This window comes from Idiotropiscis lumnitzeri, chromosome 20 (assembly GCF_059441095.1).
Source record: "Idiotropiscis lumnitzeri isolate Australia: NSW breed Sydney's pygmy pipehorse chromosome 20, RoL_Ilum_1.0, whole genome shotgun sequence".
Classification (NCBI taxonomy): domain Eukaryota; kingdom Metazoa; phylum Chordata; class Actinopteri; order Syngnathiformes; family Syngnathidae; genus Idiotropiscis; species Idiotropiscis lumnitzeri.
Genome location: NC_142410.1, coordinates 5,891,833 through 5,912,547, shown reverse-complemented (window position 1 = coordinate 5,912,547; position 20,715 = coordinate 5,891,833). Strand labels below are relative to the sequence as shown.

The 20,715-nt window shown below is 41.8% G+C and overlaps 1 protein-coding gene across 5 annotated transcripts in view; it reads right to left on the bottom strand.

Moving 5' to 3' along the window:
* snx29 (sorting nexin 29) overlaps nt 1-20,715 on the bottom strand; it is a 153,441-nt gene that overhangs the window by 120,676 nt on the left and 12,050 nt on the right. For all 5 annotated transcript variants that reach the window (XM_088284001.1, XM_088284002.1, XM_088284003.1 and 2 more), the window contains exon 14: nt 13,977-14,062. In XM_088284001.1, coding sequence (XP_088140127.1) covers nt 13,977-14,062 — 86 coding nt within the window. The remainder of the gene's footprint in view (nt 1-13,976; nt 14,063-20,715) is intronic.

Sequence of the window (20,715 nt, the reverse complement as noted above, 5' to 3'; positions counted from 1 at the left end):
CACACTTCAGCGTTGACCCAGTTTCCTCACGGGGATTATTAAAATTTCATTTTATCATCTGCTCTAATCTGAAGCATCCCGCCTTTATTTAAGATTCACGCCTCCCCGCGCGACGGCGTCGCACGGATGCTTTTGATGGGAAAGATAAGATGGGAGGCGGCGCACACGCGGGAGGGGCGCGAGATCAATATTGGGATTATGCACAGCGACGTGAGTTGCTGAATATTACTGGCGAATGTGAAGGCGCGCACGCAGCTTCATCAAATATTCGCATAATCTGAGAGAGGACAAAACTGAGAATTTCAAGTGGACATATTCTAATTGCGTTCTTTGCAACTAATGGCGAACCAAAGACTGATTTTCAAGCAAAAGCAAATCCAGTTGATCTTGTTGAGCAGTCCACTGTCGTTTATTGGCTACGTTCATTCAGATCAAAAGATCGGAATTAAAATGCTTCAAGTACGCACCCCGTTCGGAATATTCTGACAAACCCATCCCAATCAAATTTTAATCAAAATGAGAGGGCAATCAACCGACTATGCATATTTTTGAAATGTGGGAGGAAATTGGAGCACCCGGAGAAAACCCACGTAGGCTCAGGAAGAACATGCAAATTCCATACAGGAAGGGGCGGAGCCGGAATCGAACCCTGCACTTGCGAGCCCATCGTGCCACCGTTTTGTCAATGGAAACGTCTCTTGATATCTTTTTTTTTTCCCAACACTAGTCTGCTACAGCTAAACAATAATCCCGGCATTTAACATTCTGACTTTTTCTGTCAGCCTGCGACTGCTGAGCCACAAAGAATAGAAGCCCGATGTGTGCAAGACGTTCGTGCGCAAGCGACGAAAGAAGAAAAAAAAACGGAATAATTATTCCTTTGATCGAAATGATGATATTAGGAAAAACAAATCCTCGACCCAAAAACGTCTCCGCCGGAACGCACCGCAGTTCAACCTGAGTTAGAGTCATCAAGCATGCACGGGAGGTGCACGCGTGGCGACAGAATTTACATTTAGCGAAGCTATCGCATGCAAAATGCATGTCCGCTCACTTAGTACAATCCTTGCGTACGGTCTGTTCCTTCATGTACTTACAAATTGAAAGAAGCACAAAGACGCGCAGCCATGGGAGGGACTGACGATACAATTTGCGGAACGCTCCGCGCACGCTGACATTTATGTTTAGCAATGCATGAAATACTGAGTGTGCCTGCGTTGAAATTCAAGCATTCTTACGTGAAGGTGACACGTTATCGCGGTCAAGAGAAGCGCTTTTATGTAAGGGTACAGAAAAGCTGCTGGAAAATGTACAAAAACATTGCGGACTCCTCGGCTGAAAAAGAATTTTAAAAAAAGCGTTCTGATCAAGTGGAAGGCATATTCATGATGACTTGCCAAGAATCTCGAATATACCTTTCACTGAACTGGCAAGGCGAGTTGTTTATGAGAAATGGTCTCCCACTAAGATTAAAAATAAACAGGAATATGGTCCAACCTTGTTTTTTCTGGCAATCGGATTCTGTGTTTATTTGTTGAGTTTTGAAGAAGTTGCGATTTTGTTTTATTCTCATGTAACCAGAAGCGAAACCATATGCCGAACGAGTATGTTGCCAATATCAACTTCTGGTAATTAAAGTGCTTAAAAGGCATCGTCAATTGGCAGGAAACACATCTTAATAAATTATATTATCATAGAAATGCTGATTTATTTCAGTCGCTCAATTTAGTTAGTTTTTTTTTTTTGGGGGGACCGATACCAATTATTAGTAGTAAAGGAGGCCGCGAGTCGATAATTGGCGCCGAAATTCATTTTCAGTAAAAGGTAAAAAATTGGTGTCAAAATAAATCTTAACTTCATCTTTAGCATACGTTCCTTGAACAATTTTGGGGATTTGCACAATGTTGATTTTATTTATTTATGTATTTATTTATTTATATCTATTTATTTATATCTATTTATATCTATATATATATATATATCTATATATATATATATATATATATATATATATATCTATATATATATATATATATATATATATATATATATAAAATTAAATAAAAATGTAATAAAATTCAAAAATAAATTTAAAAAAACAAATGTTAAAATTGTACAAAAGGTGCAACAAGTTACCAGGATCAGCTGCAAGTTAATTGAATATTTAATATATTCTTGAAGATAACACAGTTTGAAATCTATTATCGAACATTAGATTTGATTTTTTTTTATTTTTTTTTTTATTTTTTTTAAAAAAGGAAAAAGGCAAATGCCGAATATCGGCGTCGATAATTGGCACAGACGATAATCGGTCTATGCCTAGTTGAATTCAAACCGTGAAACTTGTATATTACATAGCGTCGCCACACACAATGTGAACTATTTAATAACATGTCTACTCCTAAATCTTGATGAGGTAACGCTGAGATCCCATCGTACGAGCCACAACATTCTATAAAAAGGAAAAAAAAAAAAATGGTCTCGTTTGTTCGGAGCACTTATCCTTCAGCTCGGAATTAATATGTTAATTATCTGCTGATCTGTTGGCGCAGCGTGGTGTACTTTTTAATGAGGAGTTGGCGTCTCCGGAGTATTTATTAAAAACGAGTCGACAACATTTCTGCGAAGGTGTTCAGGCGAAGCAAAGTGAGAGTGTGTTCACTTTAGTGTCCGGTGGTGTCTGTCGGCATGCCTGAAGGCGGGAACGGGTAGTAGTGTGTTAAAATGAGAATTAAGAATTGATGTTCCCATCTGGAGGACAATGCACAGCAGAGGAGATGACATTTTCTTTCTCCTTCTTCTTTCAAGAGTCGAGAAGAAAAATGGCATCAGTTTGAAATGAAATATTCTCGGTACCTAAGAGTAAATTAAAAAAAAAAAAAGAGAGGGACAGAGTGATGAGGTGAGGGAGGAAACTGTGCCGCCGTGACCTATTAGCAAGTGTAATTTAGACATTTCCGATTTTAGATCAGGGGGAACGCCAGAGGAATAATGACAGAGTGACAGATGGACGGAAGGAGATGGAAGACAAGCAAGACAAAAAGAAAATTGGACTGGTTGCAATGTCAAGATTTCAACGACAAATTGTTTATTGAAGTGAACAGCAGCGACGGTGGGCGACAAATTTTTAAAAAGGGTTTTTTCGTGCGTGTGGCGTGGTCGCGAGGTGGCCAAAAGTTCATCTCGAAAATTCCCCAGAGCGCATCAAAAGCGCCTGTTGTCCTTTCCTGAGAAGGGAGCGGACGGAGGAAATTCGGGTTGAGACTCGTGACTAAAAACGTCGCGGCAGCCGACAGTAGCCTCGTTGTAATAATAAAAGGGAGATAAATAAACTAACATCTGTCGTTGTATCAATATTTTTCAGTCTCGAATAATAAATAAACCGGAAGTACGACAAGTTTGTTTTTTTTCTTCCATCTGTGCGGCCCGGTCCAAAGTGGCCCGCAGACCAGTGGTTGGTTACCACTGCCATACATAATATATAGGGGGTTCACTGTAACACACAAAAAAAAAAAACATTCTTGAAAAAAAAGTTTTTTTTGGACGACATAATTCCAACTAACTTCAAGTAGCACATGCACGACTCCATCAAGTAACAATCAGAAGAACGTCCCAAGTGTGCGCAACTTTCATTTCTATGCACATAAGGAGTTCAACTTCCCAAACAAACATGACCAAGTGCATATGTTATCTAATCAATGGGCAAAGTTATTATTCTCCAAGCTGACATTAAGACATATCTAATCACTGGCGCTCACAGCAGCTTTCAATCAGCACCACCTGCTCCTCGCTCGATGCACTCGGAACAACAACCCGCCGACGAGGATCTTTGTTTTTGTAAACGCTTCAACATCGTGAGTCACACGTACGCCGGCCTCACTTCAACCCAGACCCGCTCATTGCATTGGAGCTAATAAGTTCTGACATCAAAACTTGTCCAAGTTGATTAGGTGGCCTTTAATCATGCAAACTTATCTGCAAACATCCAAACAATTTTTTTTTTTTTTTTAAACGCCTAATCAGCATCTCAGCTCGCAGCACGAAACATGAGGAGGATGCCTGTGAACTGTCGCGGCATGACCCCTGCAGTTGTTTTGACACACTGAAATGCATTAAGCAGATGCTCTCTGGAAAAAACAAAAAGTGAATTTGATTCGCTGCCTTGTCACTGACATATGAACGACGCATTCACCGTTCTCAGACAACTATAAGGACAGCTCGCTTGTACCAGAGATGGGCATGTCGTTCCAAGGACGGAATGGTCCGCCCGGGACTATTTTGTGGGGTGCTGGGCGGAGGATGCCGACATTTTTTAAATAGGACGAACTAAGCAATGACGGAAGTGGGTTTTCGTCCATTCCTTTAATCATCCCTAACAGAATCAAGCGCCGCGTGTATAAAACATTTGCACTCTGAGCAGAATAAAATCTTGTGATGCAGTTGCGTGGACTGACCCTTTAAGGGAGATTTCAACTGAGCGCGAGTGACACAAACACGGAACCGATACGCACGGCTGTGTGAAGAAGCAATTGAGAGCCAAAATAAGCATCTTAAGTTGCATTTAATTTGAGGAAAGGGATAAAGTGCAAAAAATAGGGCGACCTCGATCTGAGCTCATCGGTGAATTTGCCTCGTGAAATTTTTATTTATTTATATATATTTATTTATATATATTTTCATATATTTTTATATATATTTATAAACATATATTAATATATATATATATTTTTTTTTTCCAATTTATTCATTTATTATTTTTTTAAATTTTTTTTTATTTATTTATTTATTTTAATTTTTTTAATTTGACAGTAGCTAAAACGCACAACACATCCACAAAAGTCCAAGATTAGCAGCAGCGGATGCCTTTGTATGGCCAAAGGTCCATAAAGCAATCAAATATACATACAGCTCCTTATTTATAACACCACATCCACTTTGCATTAGTGTGCGTTTATTAATGCACACACAGAGGCAGCGTGAGAGTGGAGACGCGAGACGAAGGGACAGCAAAGGTGGAAATAAAAGGCACAAAATGTAAAGGGAATGGAAGTGAGCGGAGCGAGCGGCAGCATGAGACAGAGAGACACGGTGCCAGTTTTAAATATTTCAGCCACGGGAAAAAAAGAAAAAAAAAATCCAAACTCCAAAAGGACTTTTATAAAACAAGCATTTTGTTGAGTTGGGATTCACTTGGGGGGAGTAGAGAAATGTTTTACCCGCTAAGTGAATTCCCTTCAAGTGAGTTTTCTTCATTATGCAGGAGAAATGTATCGAACTTTTTGCCAGGAAAAAAAAAAAAGATGTGGGTGTTGCGTGTGCAATATAGCGAGCATACAAAAGATGCTCATTTACAGGATTTGCTTTAATTACTGTTGAAAGGAAACGACCGACTGGCAAACACAGCAGGAAAAATACTTATCGGGACTTTGCCCAATAACTGCTATTAATGAAGCAATCTGAAATTAATATTCGAACGGTGGTGAATTTCTACATAAATCGGAATGAACGATTGAATACACCACAAATGTCTACTCAAAATAAATTAAGGTTAAATATAAAGCCAGAGTCCCGGACGATCAAACGATTTCTCTTCCAAGCAATATGATGACATCTTGATGTAAGCAAAAAAATTGGGGAAAAAAAAAAAAAATCCGATCTCGGACCACATATGAAAGCGAATCCGGAAAATCTGAATTGAGCCGTTCAGACCGTTATTATATTCACGCGGGCAAGCATCCGACAATCACGTAGTTTCATTCTGAAAATATTCAGGATATTATAATTAATATGGACCATAAATAATATCCCAAAAACACGGTCAGTGTGTGATTAAGTGATTCATATGCTGAATATGCTGCTTAGCAAGACAAGCTCTTCACGACTCGGCACTTTTCATGTGACTGCGAAGGTGGTTGGACACACAAGTACCGCTTCTGTCCCGAAGCGGCAGAAGAGAAGGGTAAATGGAATGAGCGGAGGTGCCGCAAAGAGCCTCGGAGAGAATCCCCCGACCCCCCCCCCCTCTCTGGCTCATTTCCCCAGCGCAGGTATTTGACCAGAACTAAAGAACACTCTGGAGCCGAGATGAGAAGCTTGTTAGGATAAGAAAGTCGAGCAGCGCGGCTCATTATCGGCTCCTCTTTGCGGCTCGCCCGCTGTAAATCCCTCGCCGCTTTGCTCTCGCCCTGTCAGGAGATGACGTGTCAATACCACTCAGAGGTTTGACTCTCGAGAGTGAATATCGTAGTATTTTATGTTAGGATCGGTATTCACCAAGGTTGATCTTTCCAATGGAACAGACCATTTGTGTGCAATTTAGTATTCATTAACTGCAATATAAAAATGTTAGCTCTTATCGCGATCGTCTTTTTCAAAATGATCACCCTTATGAATAAATTAACAGATATATTTACAATGAGTCTTTTTTTTTTTTAATCTGTTCTATAAAAGAAAACCATTTTGTGGTCCGGCACTTTCCGTGACTTTGCACTCTCCACATTTGCTGTTAATCTAATTGCTGTGTCTAATAACGTGAGGTCCAAACAGTGGTTCTATATGCAAATGAGTCATTAAGGAAGCGTCCGCGTCCATTCACCGCTTAAAATAGGGGTTGGAAATGAGGCATGTGCGGACGGGTACAATGTCACGATGACGCGCAAGCTCAGCTGCGGAGTCTCAGAGAAAATCACGAGCTTTAATAAAGAGCGTGATGCAACAGTAGATTTGACTCTGGCGCCAAAATGTTTCAAAAGGAAAAAGCCTCTAAATGTAATTGCGTCATCATCTGTGCGATCGATGAATAATGCCTCGACAGATGTTCATAACCTTCCTATAATTGTCTTGCCCCTCAAATTGCATGAACAAGTTCAATTTTCCATCAATGAAAAAGCATTAAAAATCAAATCCAAAGTATATCCGGACCACATCTGTGAAAAAAAACATTCGACAAATGGGCGTCTGTAACCCTCTAATTGGATAGCCAAACAACTTTGTTTTAGTGCAGAACAGAAAATTTATTATGGTACCATTTGGCAAATAGAATACCAACTAAAATGTGCCGCTCGAGTAAAATAAATTTTTTTTAAAAATGATTTTCCGAAGCAGTAGAAAATGTTTGATTTTGATTCAACGCTAAAGTAATCGATCCACTTTCATGGAGGAACATAGAAATTAATATTTACTATTGAGAAACTTAAATGGTGAACATTCGAACCATTCTAAATTCAAAGAAAGGCTCATAAACGATTACTCGATTATCAAAAATAATTACAAATGAATTTGATCATCGATTAGTTGTCGATTAACCGATTATTCGACTGAGATCCAAATCAGGGCCTCCGTGTTACGAATGAACTTGTGGAAAAAGACAAAATATCTTACATATATCAACACCAGCGATATATACTCCAGCAATTTCTTTATCCATGCGAAGGACTGCGCGTCGTTCAGCTCTCTCAAGCATCTGCCTCCGACTCTCACATCTCGCCACTTAGAGCACCGCCGCCACATTGCGCTGTAACCAAACACGTGTCCGAGTACGACAAAGGCCAGTGTAACAAACTCGCCCTCTGTCCCCGACAACCTCTACCTGGCAAACACAGGCAAGTTTAATGCTCTCGCCGCCGCCCCGCATGCTAAGAGAGGTTTTATCATCAGCGTGGGCAGTCATGCAGGAAATGAGCAGCATGGCTGGATTCTGACAAAACACCGCCGGCACGTCCAACTCCGACTGGAATGCCGGCAAGGATGGTGAGCCGGGAGCAGATGTAATCACTCGGGAGATAAGGATGCAAGGCAGACTGGGAAGCGAGATTGTAATGTCATACTGCGTATGCGTTATCCTGATTTAATAACGCCGTGTTCTTCCAAAACACACTTGAGTGAGCGTGGAAAACTTGCATAGCAGCAACGTGGCGAAATTTAAGTCGATGGTTACTTTGAGTGCCAGGTACAGTAATGGCCCGAGGGTGTGGGTGTGTGTGTGTGTGCCTTTGAGAGTTTGTGTGCACGTCTTAGTGCAAATTTCAAAATAGCCAAAGGCAACATTGGAGGTGAATCTCTCGCTACATCAACACGAGGGCTTCCCTCAGTCTCTCATTAAATTGGAAGCCGTTCTCGCTTAAGTTAATTTGTAATTCTAACCAATCCATTGCTAAGCTTCGAGAGAGGAGTGGAATAGCGACGATATTAACTCAAACGACACTCAGTGGAGTGCAAATCTCCACCAAGGCTCAACAATGCTAAGCATGACTTCTAGGGTGACTGTTCCACTCCACAATTTTTTTATTTATTTTTTTTCGGAGTGTCTGTGTTCTTTTGTTACATTCCTCGCATAGCCAAACGTAGCATTTTTTTTTTTTTGAGTAAAAGCTCTAATCGCGGGTGTCAAACTCATTTTTCTCACGGGTCATTATGACACGGAACCCATATAAATCATCATTATATTATTATATATTATTATATCCTGGCAGATTTTTAAAATCCAGAATCCAGGAAAATGTTTTTTGTTTAACTACCATTCAATTCATTTTAAAACTGTGATTGGTAAATAAGATTTTTTTTTTTTTTTTAAATTGATGAAATTTTGCAATTTTGAAGTCGTGCATGATTTGCCTTCGAGGGCCATATAAAATGATATGGAGGGCCGGATACGGCCCCCGGGCCTTGAGTTTGCCAAGAGTGCTCAAAATGACTCTTGCGGTTTTTTTCTTCTTTTCTGCTTCCGAATTACTTTCCACTGCATACCACACCCGAATTACGCCATCAAATCATCTCCACTCGTCTTTCTCTTTCGTGTTTCTTCCTCGACAACTAGTCTCACTTCCCTCGTTGCATTTTCCAGACTGTCTGGATACACGGTAGCACCACGCTGCCCCTCACAGGTCAGTCTTGGTAATACAACAATCATCTGATTTCATGAAGGAGACTCAAGAGCTCACAGACGATCTCACAACAAGAAAGTAACGAAAGCAAGTGACAACACCAAGTTCCATTTGCAGAGTAGCCACTCTTCCTTTCTCGCTTCATGGTCATCAAGAGACTTCCGGCAGCGGAGGATGATTAAACCAATCATTAACAAGTATCCACCGAGGTGATGAAATGTGTCACACACCCCTGTGGTGCCCACAAAAATACAAATACAAACACACAAACACACACCAATAACCCAGCACACAAAATTGCTGAGGTGTTGACCACCTGGCCAAACGTTGACAACACAAAGTCACCTTATTAATAGCCAGTCAGGCTTCCTCATTGATTGTCTTGTCTTAAATGAACATCCTTCACACTTTTGAGCTTGTAAACAAGTCCAATCTGTTCGGTTGACGCCTGCGATTGGAGCTAAAAGTGAGCGGACACAATTAAGCTCAACTCACATGGAGAATGACTCATCATTTTACACTCAGCCTACCGCCACTTGAAATAACGTCTTTTTTAACATAAAGCACAAACACGTCAGCTTCGGCCAACTGCCACTTGTGCCGTTTTAATTCGCCGCCTCCAAAACACGCCCGTGAGCACCTCGTCTCACCTCCGAAATCACAATAAACTTTCGCCCTGAAAAGATGCGTGCCTACACGCGTCGTTCCATAATGACTCCCCTCTGGCCGCTGTGACCTGCTTTCCTCCCGCGGAGGTTGCCGCCACCCGTGTGTAAAAGTCATGAACAAACACTTCCCGGCCTGGAAAAAGCCATTTCAAGGAATTAAGTTTTAATTAACATGCAAGCACACCTTTGCTTATCAATTCATATTCACGCGGGGGTCCCCTGTTGTGTAAAAAAAAAAAAACAACACCAGAATTTACACGCGAGCAAATACACAAGTGGCACGTTAAAACAGTCGGCCTGACCTCGACCAGGACCCGCAAGGGCAAAACTAAGCACGACGAGGGACAATAAATGCAGAGCGCTGCGTGTAATGAATAAGTTAAACACGCCTATTAGGACAGGCAGCAGTGATAAATGCCTCTCATTCACTCATTTGGCCGTTGGCTGTCGGCAGGAGCGGGAGGGACCGGGACCGAGGGCCAGAGAGTGACCTTATTTGCTTTTTAACAGCCATGTAATGCATTTCCTTATTGGAGATGAATAAGCTCCTGTCCGCCGCTCGTTTATTTACGGTCAAATTAAACACATTAAAGGGTGTCCTCAGTACATAATTAGAAGTGAGCTGGACAAAAAAAAAAAAAAAAAGTTAATTATGCGGAAAAAAAAATAACTAGAGTGAAAAGCAGGAAATTTGGTTTGATTTTCCAAAGTTCAGGTCCCAACAGATGCATACAAATAAATTACCACAGTGGACGAGACTACGGAAACATGGCGACACACCTTGGGAAACCTTACAAGCATTTAGCGGGTTAAAATAAAAAGCTGAAAGAGGCACAACCTTATTAACGGAACAATGGGCCACGTGATGGAAATGCATCAAACAGATTGGCATCGGAACCTGAAAATGGAAACGGGAGAATTAGCAACCCTTGACCCCCCCCCCCATTGATCTCCTGTAGTTTCGCTCGAGAGCCGCGACAGCACTGAATAAAGTTAATAACTAGAGAACACCGGCCCGGAGTTGGCAGTCCAATCGTTTTAATCTACACCGCAGCAGGCCAATTTAAGACGGGCTGCATGCAGCAATCAGCCATCTTACTCGGCAAAGGGCCACTTTCCTCCGACGCGAGGACTATCTCCGTGGAGAATCGATCCCATGGGTAAATCGTTCATTCAAACAGCAAACGATCAACCGGGAGTCCATTAAAGGTCCTCTGGGAGAACAAAAGCATTATTACCTGGAAGACAGCAGAAAATAAAATGAACATTTCTTCAAGTGGAAGTCAACCCACGCGTTTTCGTGACGAGAATTTGTTCTACGCAGGCCTACTAGTCGAAACACGGCGTTCTGTTTAAAATTGCGTTTGTCGAATGTGAGTTAAGCAGTAAACTGGACCCATTTTTAGCCATCTAGGGGGCGGCCATTTTGTCACTTCTGTCGACTGGACATGACATGACAGTTGCTCAGGGCTCAGCTAATCATGGCTCAGCTTCAGATAAAAGGTGAGCTGTGATTGGTCGCTACCCGAACCCTGAGCAACTGTGATGTCAATTTTTAGTTGACAGAAGGGCCAAAATGGCCGCCAACTGAGAAGCCTAAAAATGGGTCGATTTTACCGCTTAACTCATTTTCTATGAACGCAATATCAACCAGAAAGCCGTTTTTAGACTACTGAAGGCGCATGGAAAATTTTTTTTGCAAATCATTTTTGGGGGGTCGACTTCCCCTTTAACCTATCAACACCCTTAATTCAATTTCAAGTAAACCATCCACCATTTTTTAACCACCATTCCACAAGTAAGCTCTACAAGACCACCACTTTAAAAAAAAAAAAAAAAAAAATCCCCCCCCCCCACAATAAAAAAAAATTTAAATGAACTCTTCCTTTTCTTTTGCCGTCAATGCGAAGTTATCTGACAGACCGGCATCAGTCCGAGAGCAAAGTTCGAGATCCGCACGAACGCATGCGAATGATAATTAAAAAGTATCAAAGCGTACGAGTGCTTTTGTTGTTGCATCCGACGACGTTACAGTAAACCAACTGGAACTTTGATCCATCTCTACTCAACTGCATGTCCACCGGGGGTTCACTAATGAGGAGTTAGACGAATATATAGAAAGACACACAAATACACATCTTTTTACATTTATGGCACATGATATTTGTGCTCATGCGGCAACGCAAGGAACACAAACGCCGAGTGCATTCACTCGTGACGTCCGCTCAGATCTCGTAATACATTAATTAATATAAGCGTACGCGGTACGTCAAAGGCACGCTTCCCTTTGACATGAGGGGAAGAAGAAAAGGGGCATCCTGCAGGAAACAATTAATTATCAGGCCATCACGGCAGAGGTAAAGGAGAAACCTCTTTAGCGGGATGTCAGAGGCGCTGACGGCGCCTACCAGGCATTCGAGAGAACGCGTCCACGGCGCTATCATTAGAGAGAGGCTCTGATCACAGCCAAGCATGTTGACAGCACAAAAAAACAGCCATTTGTCTATCAATTGACCCCCCCCACCCCACTCCCCGCCCCTCCCTCTTTCAATTTCTACCCAACCCCACCTCATATTTTCCTCTCACAACCAGCGGAACTGTGGTAGTCAACATCAAAAGTAAGAAAGAATGAGGCGCATCATTAGCGGGAGAAGGCAGAGGCAAAGGGAGGATGAAATCATTTAGACGCCGCCGTGGAGAGGAAATTGCTAAGCCTGTCGACAGGGAAGACGAGGAGAGAAAGGACGCAGTCAAAATAAGAGGAAGGTACGACTGATGTCACAAAACGAGACGCCGGATCACAAATGGCAACTCTGATTGAGTGATAATGCACGTGTGTGTGTGTGAGTGTGTGTGCCGGATCGGCCTCTCGGCCTCCAATCATCACCGGGTCCCTCTGTGATTTCCCCCCCCACACAAGTGCGGGCAAGCGAGGAGGCCTTGTTTGAGACGGTAATTGCCAGGGTGCAGCGATGAAACGTGAAGGCGCTGTCATGTTTTAAACGTGACGCCGATGACTGCAGACGACGCGGCACGGGCTTCTGAGCGCTTAACGAGGAGGATTCGTCGCTGAACCCCGCCGCCCTTGTTTGACTTATTGACATGAAGGCGCGGGAACAGAATATGATTTGCGGGCAGTCGTTTATCACAAGCAAACACAGGTAGTTGGCCCGAGACTTCCATCCCATAAAAACGGTTGAATTAAGTTGTCTTTCTGTCAAAGCAATTATTGTTACAATCTTAAATCACATGATAAAAACGCATGAAAATGTTCTTCTCAAGGGGTGGCCTATCCCATCCTGTGGCTTCACATCTGCAGACTTGATTTAAGAAGAGCGAAACAGACCAAACTTGTGGCCCCATGGGGAGAAAAATCATCTTAAATCAAATCTACCAAAAGGTTTCAACCTCTTTCACTGAGACGCGTATGTGAAACTGTGTGGGTTTTCTTTTTCTTTTTTTAGTTCTACTTGTGATGCCACTACCAAGGGACCATTGATGGCAAAGAAAGGTGACGATAACCATAGAACTGAAATAGAGACATAGGAAAGTGCGAGATTTTCTGTTCCAGCTCATCCTATGGCTTAAGTGCCATGTTCATAGTAAAAACATGTAGACAACAAGGTGCTTTCAATATTCCTTCCACATCCTCCACGCACCTATCAAGTGTAAATAAAACTTCAGTAAATTCCATCCACCCATTTCAGCCAATTAAATTCAGGTAAAAAATTATATCCTTTTTTCTGAGATAAGATTGAGAGAAAAGGGACCAGGTTTGGGTATAAATCAACATACACACACACACACACACAAAAAATCTATAAGAAAAAATGACTTATTTTATAATTATTCTGTCACAATCAATAATAGCAAAAGTAATAAAAACAACAAACATTTAGCCACAAAAAAAAAAAAAATCCCCGTTGTGATTATTGTTTTACTCTTCATAACATTTCAATTTTTGCAGGACTAACCAATAAACACCTCAGGCTGACACAGATAACACTTCTCCTTTTTACCCCCCAAAATGCAATTAGCCATTATTATGTCCCTCTGTAATCTGCCTAGTTCACTTTTATTTGCCTGTCAAACAGCGCCGGCTTATCTCCCTCGTATTTACACAGAGTGCCACGTCGGTCCCCAACACATCTGCGCCCTACGGCGGTGGCAAACACAGTCAAAGTTATTGCCGCCCCTCCCAAAACATACACAAATAAATAAAGCGGCTCACCATCGTGTTTGCCAAAGCCTCACACCATTCATAGAGAAGTTACGCACTTGAGCCCTTGAGAAAGGCATCAGAACCGATACGGCCTCTGCAATGGATTCATGGCACCTCTGTTTGAGAGCAAAATGTGGACTAGCAACCTCTCCGTGTGTGTGTGTGTGGGGGGGGGGGGTGCGCGTGTGTGTGTGTGTGTTTTACCGTCATTGCCCAGGCTCCCCTCTCTCTTCAGCATCTGCACCGCCCCCACATACTTCTTCAACTGGACCTTCAGGACCTCATTCTCCCTGCACAAATACACACACACGCTCAGATATCACATAACCAATAACGGCTAATAACAAAGAGGTCGTAGGCGCGGTATTGGGTGGTATGGAGGTGATTTATACGTTTTCCCTGACGAATATTCTTATACTGGAAATCCATTAGAGACTAGATCAGATTGGTTTCAGACTATATTTGGAACATCGGGCCCACGAAATATTTCGACCTCCTCACGCATCGCTCCTTTGTGGATATGAAACGATTAAAAGGTGAGCACCTACACGCTGGACCGTATTTAATTCCGTAAACACTACATTGGGACGTCGTCTCTTCTTCTGCGCGCGCAGGTCATTTAATATGTAATGACGCAAAAAGAAATTATTATTTCACCCCCAAAAATTAATATGGCGTTCAAAAGTAAAATCCACCATTTTGTCACTTCTGTCGACTGAAAATGACATCGCGGTTGCTCTGGGCGAAGCTAACAACCAATCATGGCTCAGCTTTACAAAACAGGTGAGCCGTGGTTGGTCGTTACCTTGCCGTGAGCGACTGTGATGTCATTTTCAATCGACAGAAGTGACAAAATGGCCGCCCCCGATTTTGGATTTTGACGCTTAACTCATATATCACAAATGCAATATTAATCAGAATGCCATATTTCGACTGGCGAACGCACGTACACATACAATAACAAATTATGGTGAATATTTTTTTGGGGCTTGACTCCCCCTTTAAGACCTGCACTCAGAACGGCAAGCAGGGTTGTCATTTTCGCACCGATAATCATGAGCGATCGAGGTTACCTAGCAACACAAAATATGCAGCTGAGATACAGCTGCTTTATCCTACACCCCATACATCTACGGCACGTCAGTGCCAATATAAACACTGACTTCTCAGTCCAACTTTATCAGAGTTGTGTGCTAAGCATATGAAAGTATATCGTTTCAAGAGCAGTGGAGCAGAGGCGGTGATTTGTTTTGGGGCCGAGCAAGCAGACACAAAGTGAGTGCGAAAGAGTCGCTTTACAAGTTGTAACAGGCGGAACATCATCGACTTGGGGTTGAAATCAATCAGAGTTGGTGTGAGGCTTTATGCCCTTGCCAGTTAAATTTAACAGCCTTTGTCTTGCTCCACTGCCACTGCCCCCCCCCACCCCCGCCCTCCTTTTCTCTAATTCTCCACGGGTGATTTTTGTTGCCCCGCTTATCAGACCTCATTCCCCGCCAACAAAGGCGCCGCCGGCACGGAGACCTCCAGCATCCGCACGACGAGCTCCGCGCCGAGTCGTCCGCGCCGCCGTTATCAGACCCGCCCACGGCTCAGGCGTTGTTCCAGCTTGATTAAATTATATTGAATACACACCGCTCCACTCAATGTGTGCGTTGACAGGGGAAACCGAGTCGTCCACTTACACAGATATTGGAATGTGTCTCATTCTGGTGAGAATGAGTCTCAAGTCTGACGTTAACACCAGCGAGCAGATATCCGCGTCTGAGCGCGCAGGGGCCGAGCTGTTGCAAATTCCTTTCAAAGCTATTACTCATTAATAAACCAATCATGAACAAGAGAGACTATTTGGCCGCTTAGCTCTAAACAGCTCTCTTTCTTCAAACATTTGATCTTGAAACACTCATTTTGACTGTCATGCCAATGTTGAAATTGAAACACTAAATGGAGCATTAGTATCGGAGGGGGCGGGGAATCGAATATTTACAGAGATCGATTTTCATCGGCGTAACTTTTGACATGTGATTCCATCCAACTGAGTTTCTTTCAGACTGTTGACCACTGAAAAAATGCACTGATTGTTTACCAGAGCAGTTGAGCGTAGAAGTGAGACCCGCCTGAGGGAGGGGGGGGGGGGGCGGGGCTTCCTAATAAAACGTGACATTTACTTTTACAACATGACAGCCTGCGTCAAACATTTAACAGCACCCCACAATTTAAGCGACTCCGCCAAAGTACATTCCCAGTCAGTTTTTTTTTGTTTTTTTTTGGTGTGTCCCGTTTGATCCGCTAATCTTTTATTTACAGCAAATGTCCCCTTCCGTGAATAAACGATTATCGAAAGAAACAATACCAAACCGCTGCTGCCTCGCCGCGGTTGTATTTTTTTTGTTGTTGCAGTTGCTTTCAGTGGCCCGATAATGAACCCGTTTTGTTGAATTATTGATCCTCGAAACACTGAAATGTTTTCTGCTGATGTGTGATTCAAGACACAGCGTGAGTTGAAGCATGCGCATAAATTGCAAATGTAGCCGCTAATAGAAAAAAAAAAAAGGCCGAATTATTGGTCCTTAACTTAAAGAGTTAAGAATCCACCCTAATTATGATGATCATCTTTTAATTGGTAACATTTGGTGAAGAGTGCAAGCTAATAAAACGAGGCCTTAAGGCGTAAAACACTCCCTGCTAAAATAACTTTCAATTAAATAAGTACAATTGAAAAATTTTTATGTTATGGAAACCCACGGAGCAGACGTATACTACCGATTATTATAAATACTTCTCTGCGTTTAGCTATGACGTATAAAGTCACGGAAGAACTTTATTTCAACAGAGTCTATGTTTGGATACTTACTTCCAACTTTTATGCGGCTCAGAATTTGGCATGAGAAGACAGTATGTGTGACATTAATTAGTGGAAAGGTACCATTTTATCGATCGTTAAATCCTGGCCTCAAGCGGTGTTCTTGCAGACTGCTCATTCTCAGGCTGCATGGATGCAGCGCGCTTAACAGGACGACAACCTGAGAAGAATTATCTCCACGATTGCATAAGTTAAAAAAAGAAAAATGTGTAGTGTGTGTGCAACGTATTCTTCATTTTAAATGTCAGAAAGGGTTTTGTGACTCATGTGGTCTTTCTGCTACTTGACTGTATTTTCTTTGAGTATTTCTAGTCACACATCACAATCACAAAGGTAATAGTTTGGTTGTTTTTGTTTTTTTTGTGGGACGAGTGAAAAGTCAGAACATTTAGTTATCGTCAAAAAAAAAGAATGAGCAACACTATGTATGTACAACTAACATTTTTTTACATTTTCAATTGAGTTTGGGTCTGGGTATGATATTGCCACCATACTGTGCAAGTGTGGCTACGGCGACATTTTCAACAAAACCAATAAAAAATAAATAAAATCAACCTTTCAAGATGACCGATCATTATCATAAGTCTAAAATGAACTTCAATGAAATTTCAAAATGCTTTGCTGATTCTTGATTGGCTGATCTACTCAACCTAGAAGTCTTACTCTAAGAGACTCAAAAACGCAAATGAGCTCGTCTTTGGGGCAAAAAAATAAATAAATAAATAAATAAAGACTTGGAAACCGCATCCCTTGGCTTGCTGATGTGGGATGAGCCACCAACTCATCCGGGGAAATAATTTGACCTAGAAATACACTTGTGAACGTCGCACTCTTGGAAGTATAACAGTAAGTTAAGTAAGAAACTTTGAGCCGGAGAAATCCTATTCATTCGAAAGATACGCAATAATTTTATTTTTTTTTTGGGAGGGGGAGGGGCAGATAAAAAGGGTCAAGTTTTTAGAAGACCTTAAACGAGAAATAATTAATCAAGAATGGGAGTTGAATTTAAACAACCTACAGTAATTGTCAAAGTTGAGTCCAACCCCTCAAATGATGTTTTTCTTCCGCATCTCCCTCAACACTTTTATTTCCATGCTTCAGAGTTGTCTTAATGCACAATAAACACAGCAAATTGGCTGTTCTTTGGATATGCTCTGCTTTTATTTGGAAGTAATAAGGGAGAGGTACAAAGACACCTTCCGAGACGCATGTCACTGAATAATGCTCCAGAGTGCAATTTACCGCTCATTTCTCCAAAGGAAAAAAAAAAAAAAAAAAAAAAAAAAAAAAAGTTCAAGGGTGTACTAGCCTACACTATGTGCATAATTATTTGGAAAGTGAGTACTTTGGCCATATGCATATTTTCCAACTGCAAGAAAAAAAATTGTATCAGTAAAAAAATGAAAAAAATCTTTCTTCTTAGTCATCAAAGCCGATAAAAATTGTGTTAAAAAAAAAAAAATCATCAAGCTCACTCAAATTTCTGTCACATTGACAGACAGATGTCCAGGCAATAACAAGTTATTTTTATGGCAGATTTATTTATTTTTTCCCACTGACTGAGCAGATGTGGTGTGTTCATATAAACAACAGGTTTGTTGGGCACCTCGAAAAAGCTTCAACAAAATGCTACGATTTAAAATGAGCTCGTCGTTCGCAGTTCAATTGTACACGGATAACTACGAATAATTATAATACTTGGCAATATTTATGAGCTTGTACTAATGAGACTTGAACCGCTTTGATTTTTTTTACATTCATGAATAGATTTTATAAATTTATAAAATGCGATCCGGGCCTTCCTGTGTGGAGTTAGCATGTTTTGCTAGCATATTCCGTTCTGTCTGTGCTTGCCTAGTTTTATCCTTGTCATAAAGCTTGTTCACGACATTTAGTCTTTCAAGTCGATGTCACATAGAATTGAAGGCCCCAGGGAGAAAGCTTTTTCCCCCCCGAGGGTTTGGAAAGAGGAGCTCCAGGATACAAAGCACAGCTTTGTCTGGTCTGGATCCTATGAGAGGCAAGCTAGCGCTAAGGTTTGTTGGGATACGCAAACGTCTGAATCATGGTAAGGTGACAGCTCGAGGAAGAGAAGGCATTTTAAGTTCTTTGAATACTCTTAAAAATGTTAATGGTAAAAAAACGCAGTCCCTGCCTCCCAAAGACGTATTTATACGTCTTAGCGTTTGTTTTTGTTTTTTTGCGTCATAGCTCTGTGTTTGTATAGCATTAGAACAGAATATTTTGTTGGCCTCGCAAAATCAGACCAAATCCAGAAAAATGCTGGGATTGAGGGGTTTCCTCTAGTGATTGCCTCCCTCCCCAAAATCAGTTGAGATGGGCCCCCCTACTCAGTCGCGATCCGAACGAGGACAAGCGAGAAAATGAATGGATGAAGACTTTGATATAAGCTTTACTTTTGATCCTTTGTTGATAACTTAATCGATAATATAGCTGGCAGAAATCCCTCTTATCCTTGTCGAAGGTTGGTGGAAAACTGTTCAATGACCACTGGCTCCAGCAAATCCAGCTGCTTTTTGAAAAAAGGTTGCGTTATAATCCGTTGATTGTGCACTATTGATTATTGATCATTTTTTGCCGTGACGCAATTGAGGAGAAAAGGAGTGCAATCCTCTGATGGATCGATTAACATCATGCCATTATGATTTATTGAAATTTAGCAATAAGCTGACCGCTACGTCAGATAGCAACACAGTGCATACTTAACACATGTTTAAAAAGTGCTATTTCTTAGCATCAGACTCTGCAACGTTCCCCCTCTTCACCATGAGTGAGAGAATCACAAAAGATGGCGGTATAGATGAGGTAGCAACCGCTGCCAGTAGCCTCCTTCGCTGAATGATACTGACAGCTTCCAGCCCCGATTCAGTGGCTAGCTGCTCCTTTGGTGGTATTTATAGCCACTATTGATCGAGACAGATTTGGCTGAGGAGGAAAAGCGGCACTTGAGATTTTGCCGCTGACGACAGAATAGGATTTGTGAGTCGGAGATGCACATTGCATGTCACAGTCACCTGCGGCGAGAGCGACGTGGGCCACAGGGCCATCTCTACCTCGCCCGCTCTTTCCGCTCCATTAAAACGTGCCGTGTCAATAGCGAAAATCAGCACATATTAAAAAAAAGTTGACGCGGTGCCCTCTTAAAAATGCTGAGCTCGGGTTTGCAGCCGAATCAAACCTGGAAAGTGCTGCTGGAATGTAAACAATTAAGAGGTGACATTAGCATGTTAAATTAAATTAGGGTGGATTTACCCTGAATGGAATTCTGAACACCCCACATTTCCCGTGCCAAATTACCAGCCCTCACGACTTATCATTGGTGTAATTTAATATTATTTTTCTTCTTCAGTTATAGTATTGCGACACATCGGAAATGTCTTGTGTAGAAAGTCTGAGTAGCTTACCCAACAGGCAAGCTTGACAAGTGAGCTACCCCATGTGGCAACGAATCAATGACCTCAGGATACAAGACAAAATAACTGGGTTCGGACCGCCTATTAATCAATGACAACAGTGGGGAGCAGATGTACTGAGCGAAAGCGTACTGAAACAAATTAAAACGGAATTCACAGGCACCGACAACAACAATGAGCACCAAGCATTAAAAAAAAAAAAAATGAAACGGGAAACATTTGCAGCCGCCGATCTGCTTAACTGGAATTAATTCTGGTTGACTTCTAGGAATCGGAAACAGACGTGCTTAGATTGACTAATTGAAAAGCAAAATGTAATCAAAGCCATATAGTTCCATTGTTTATTGAAAAAAAATGACACTTCGCAAGCAACTGTGATGACGTCGGCTTGTCACGGTTTTAGTCCCGTTGTGGACAAATGTCATGTTGTCGCGGAGATGCTTGTCGGCTTCCTGGCGACTGTCGAGGAGACGTTCGCAACAACACTGTTCGCCTTTAACTCTTGACAGTTCTGCTCGCATGACAACGTGTGTAATCGGACTCATAATAAAAAAAAAAAACGTTCTGACACATGAGTTGCCTTTTTTGGCCACATATAATGATGTGGCGGGACAGATCTGGCCCCCGAGCCTCGGGTTTGACAACT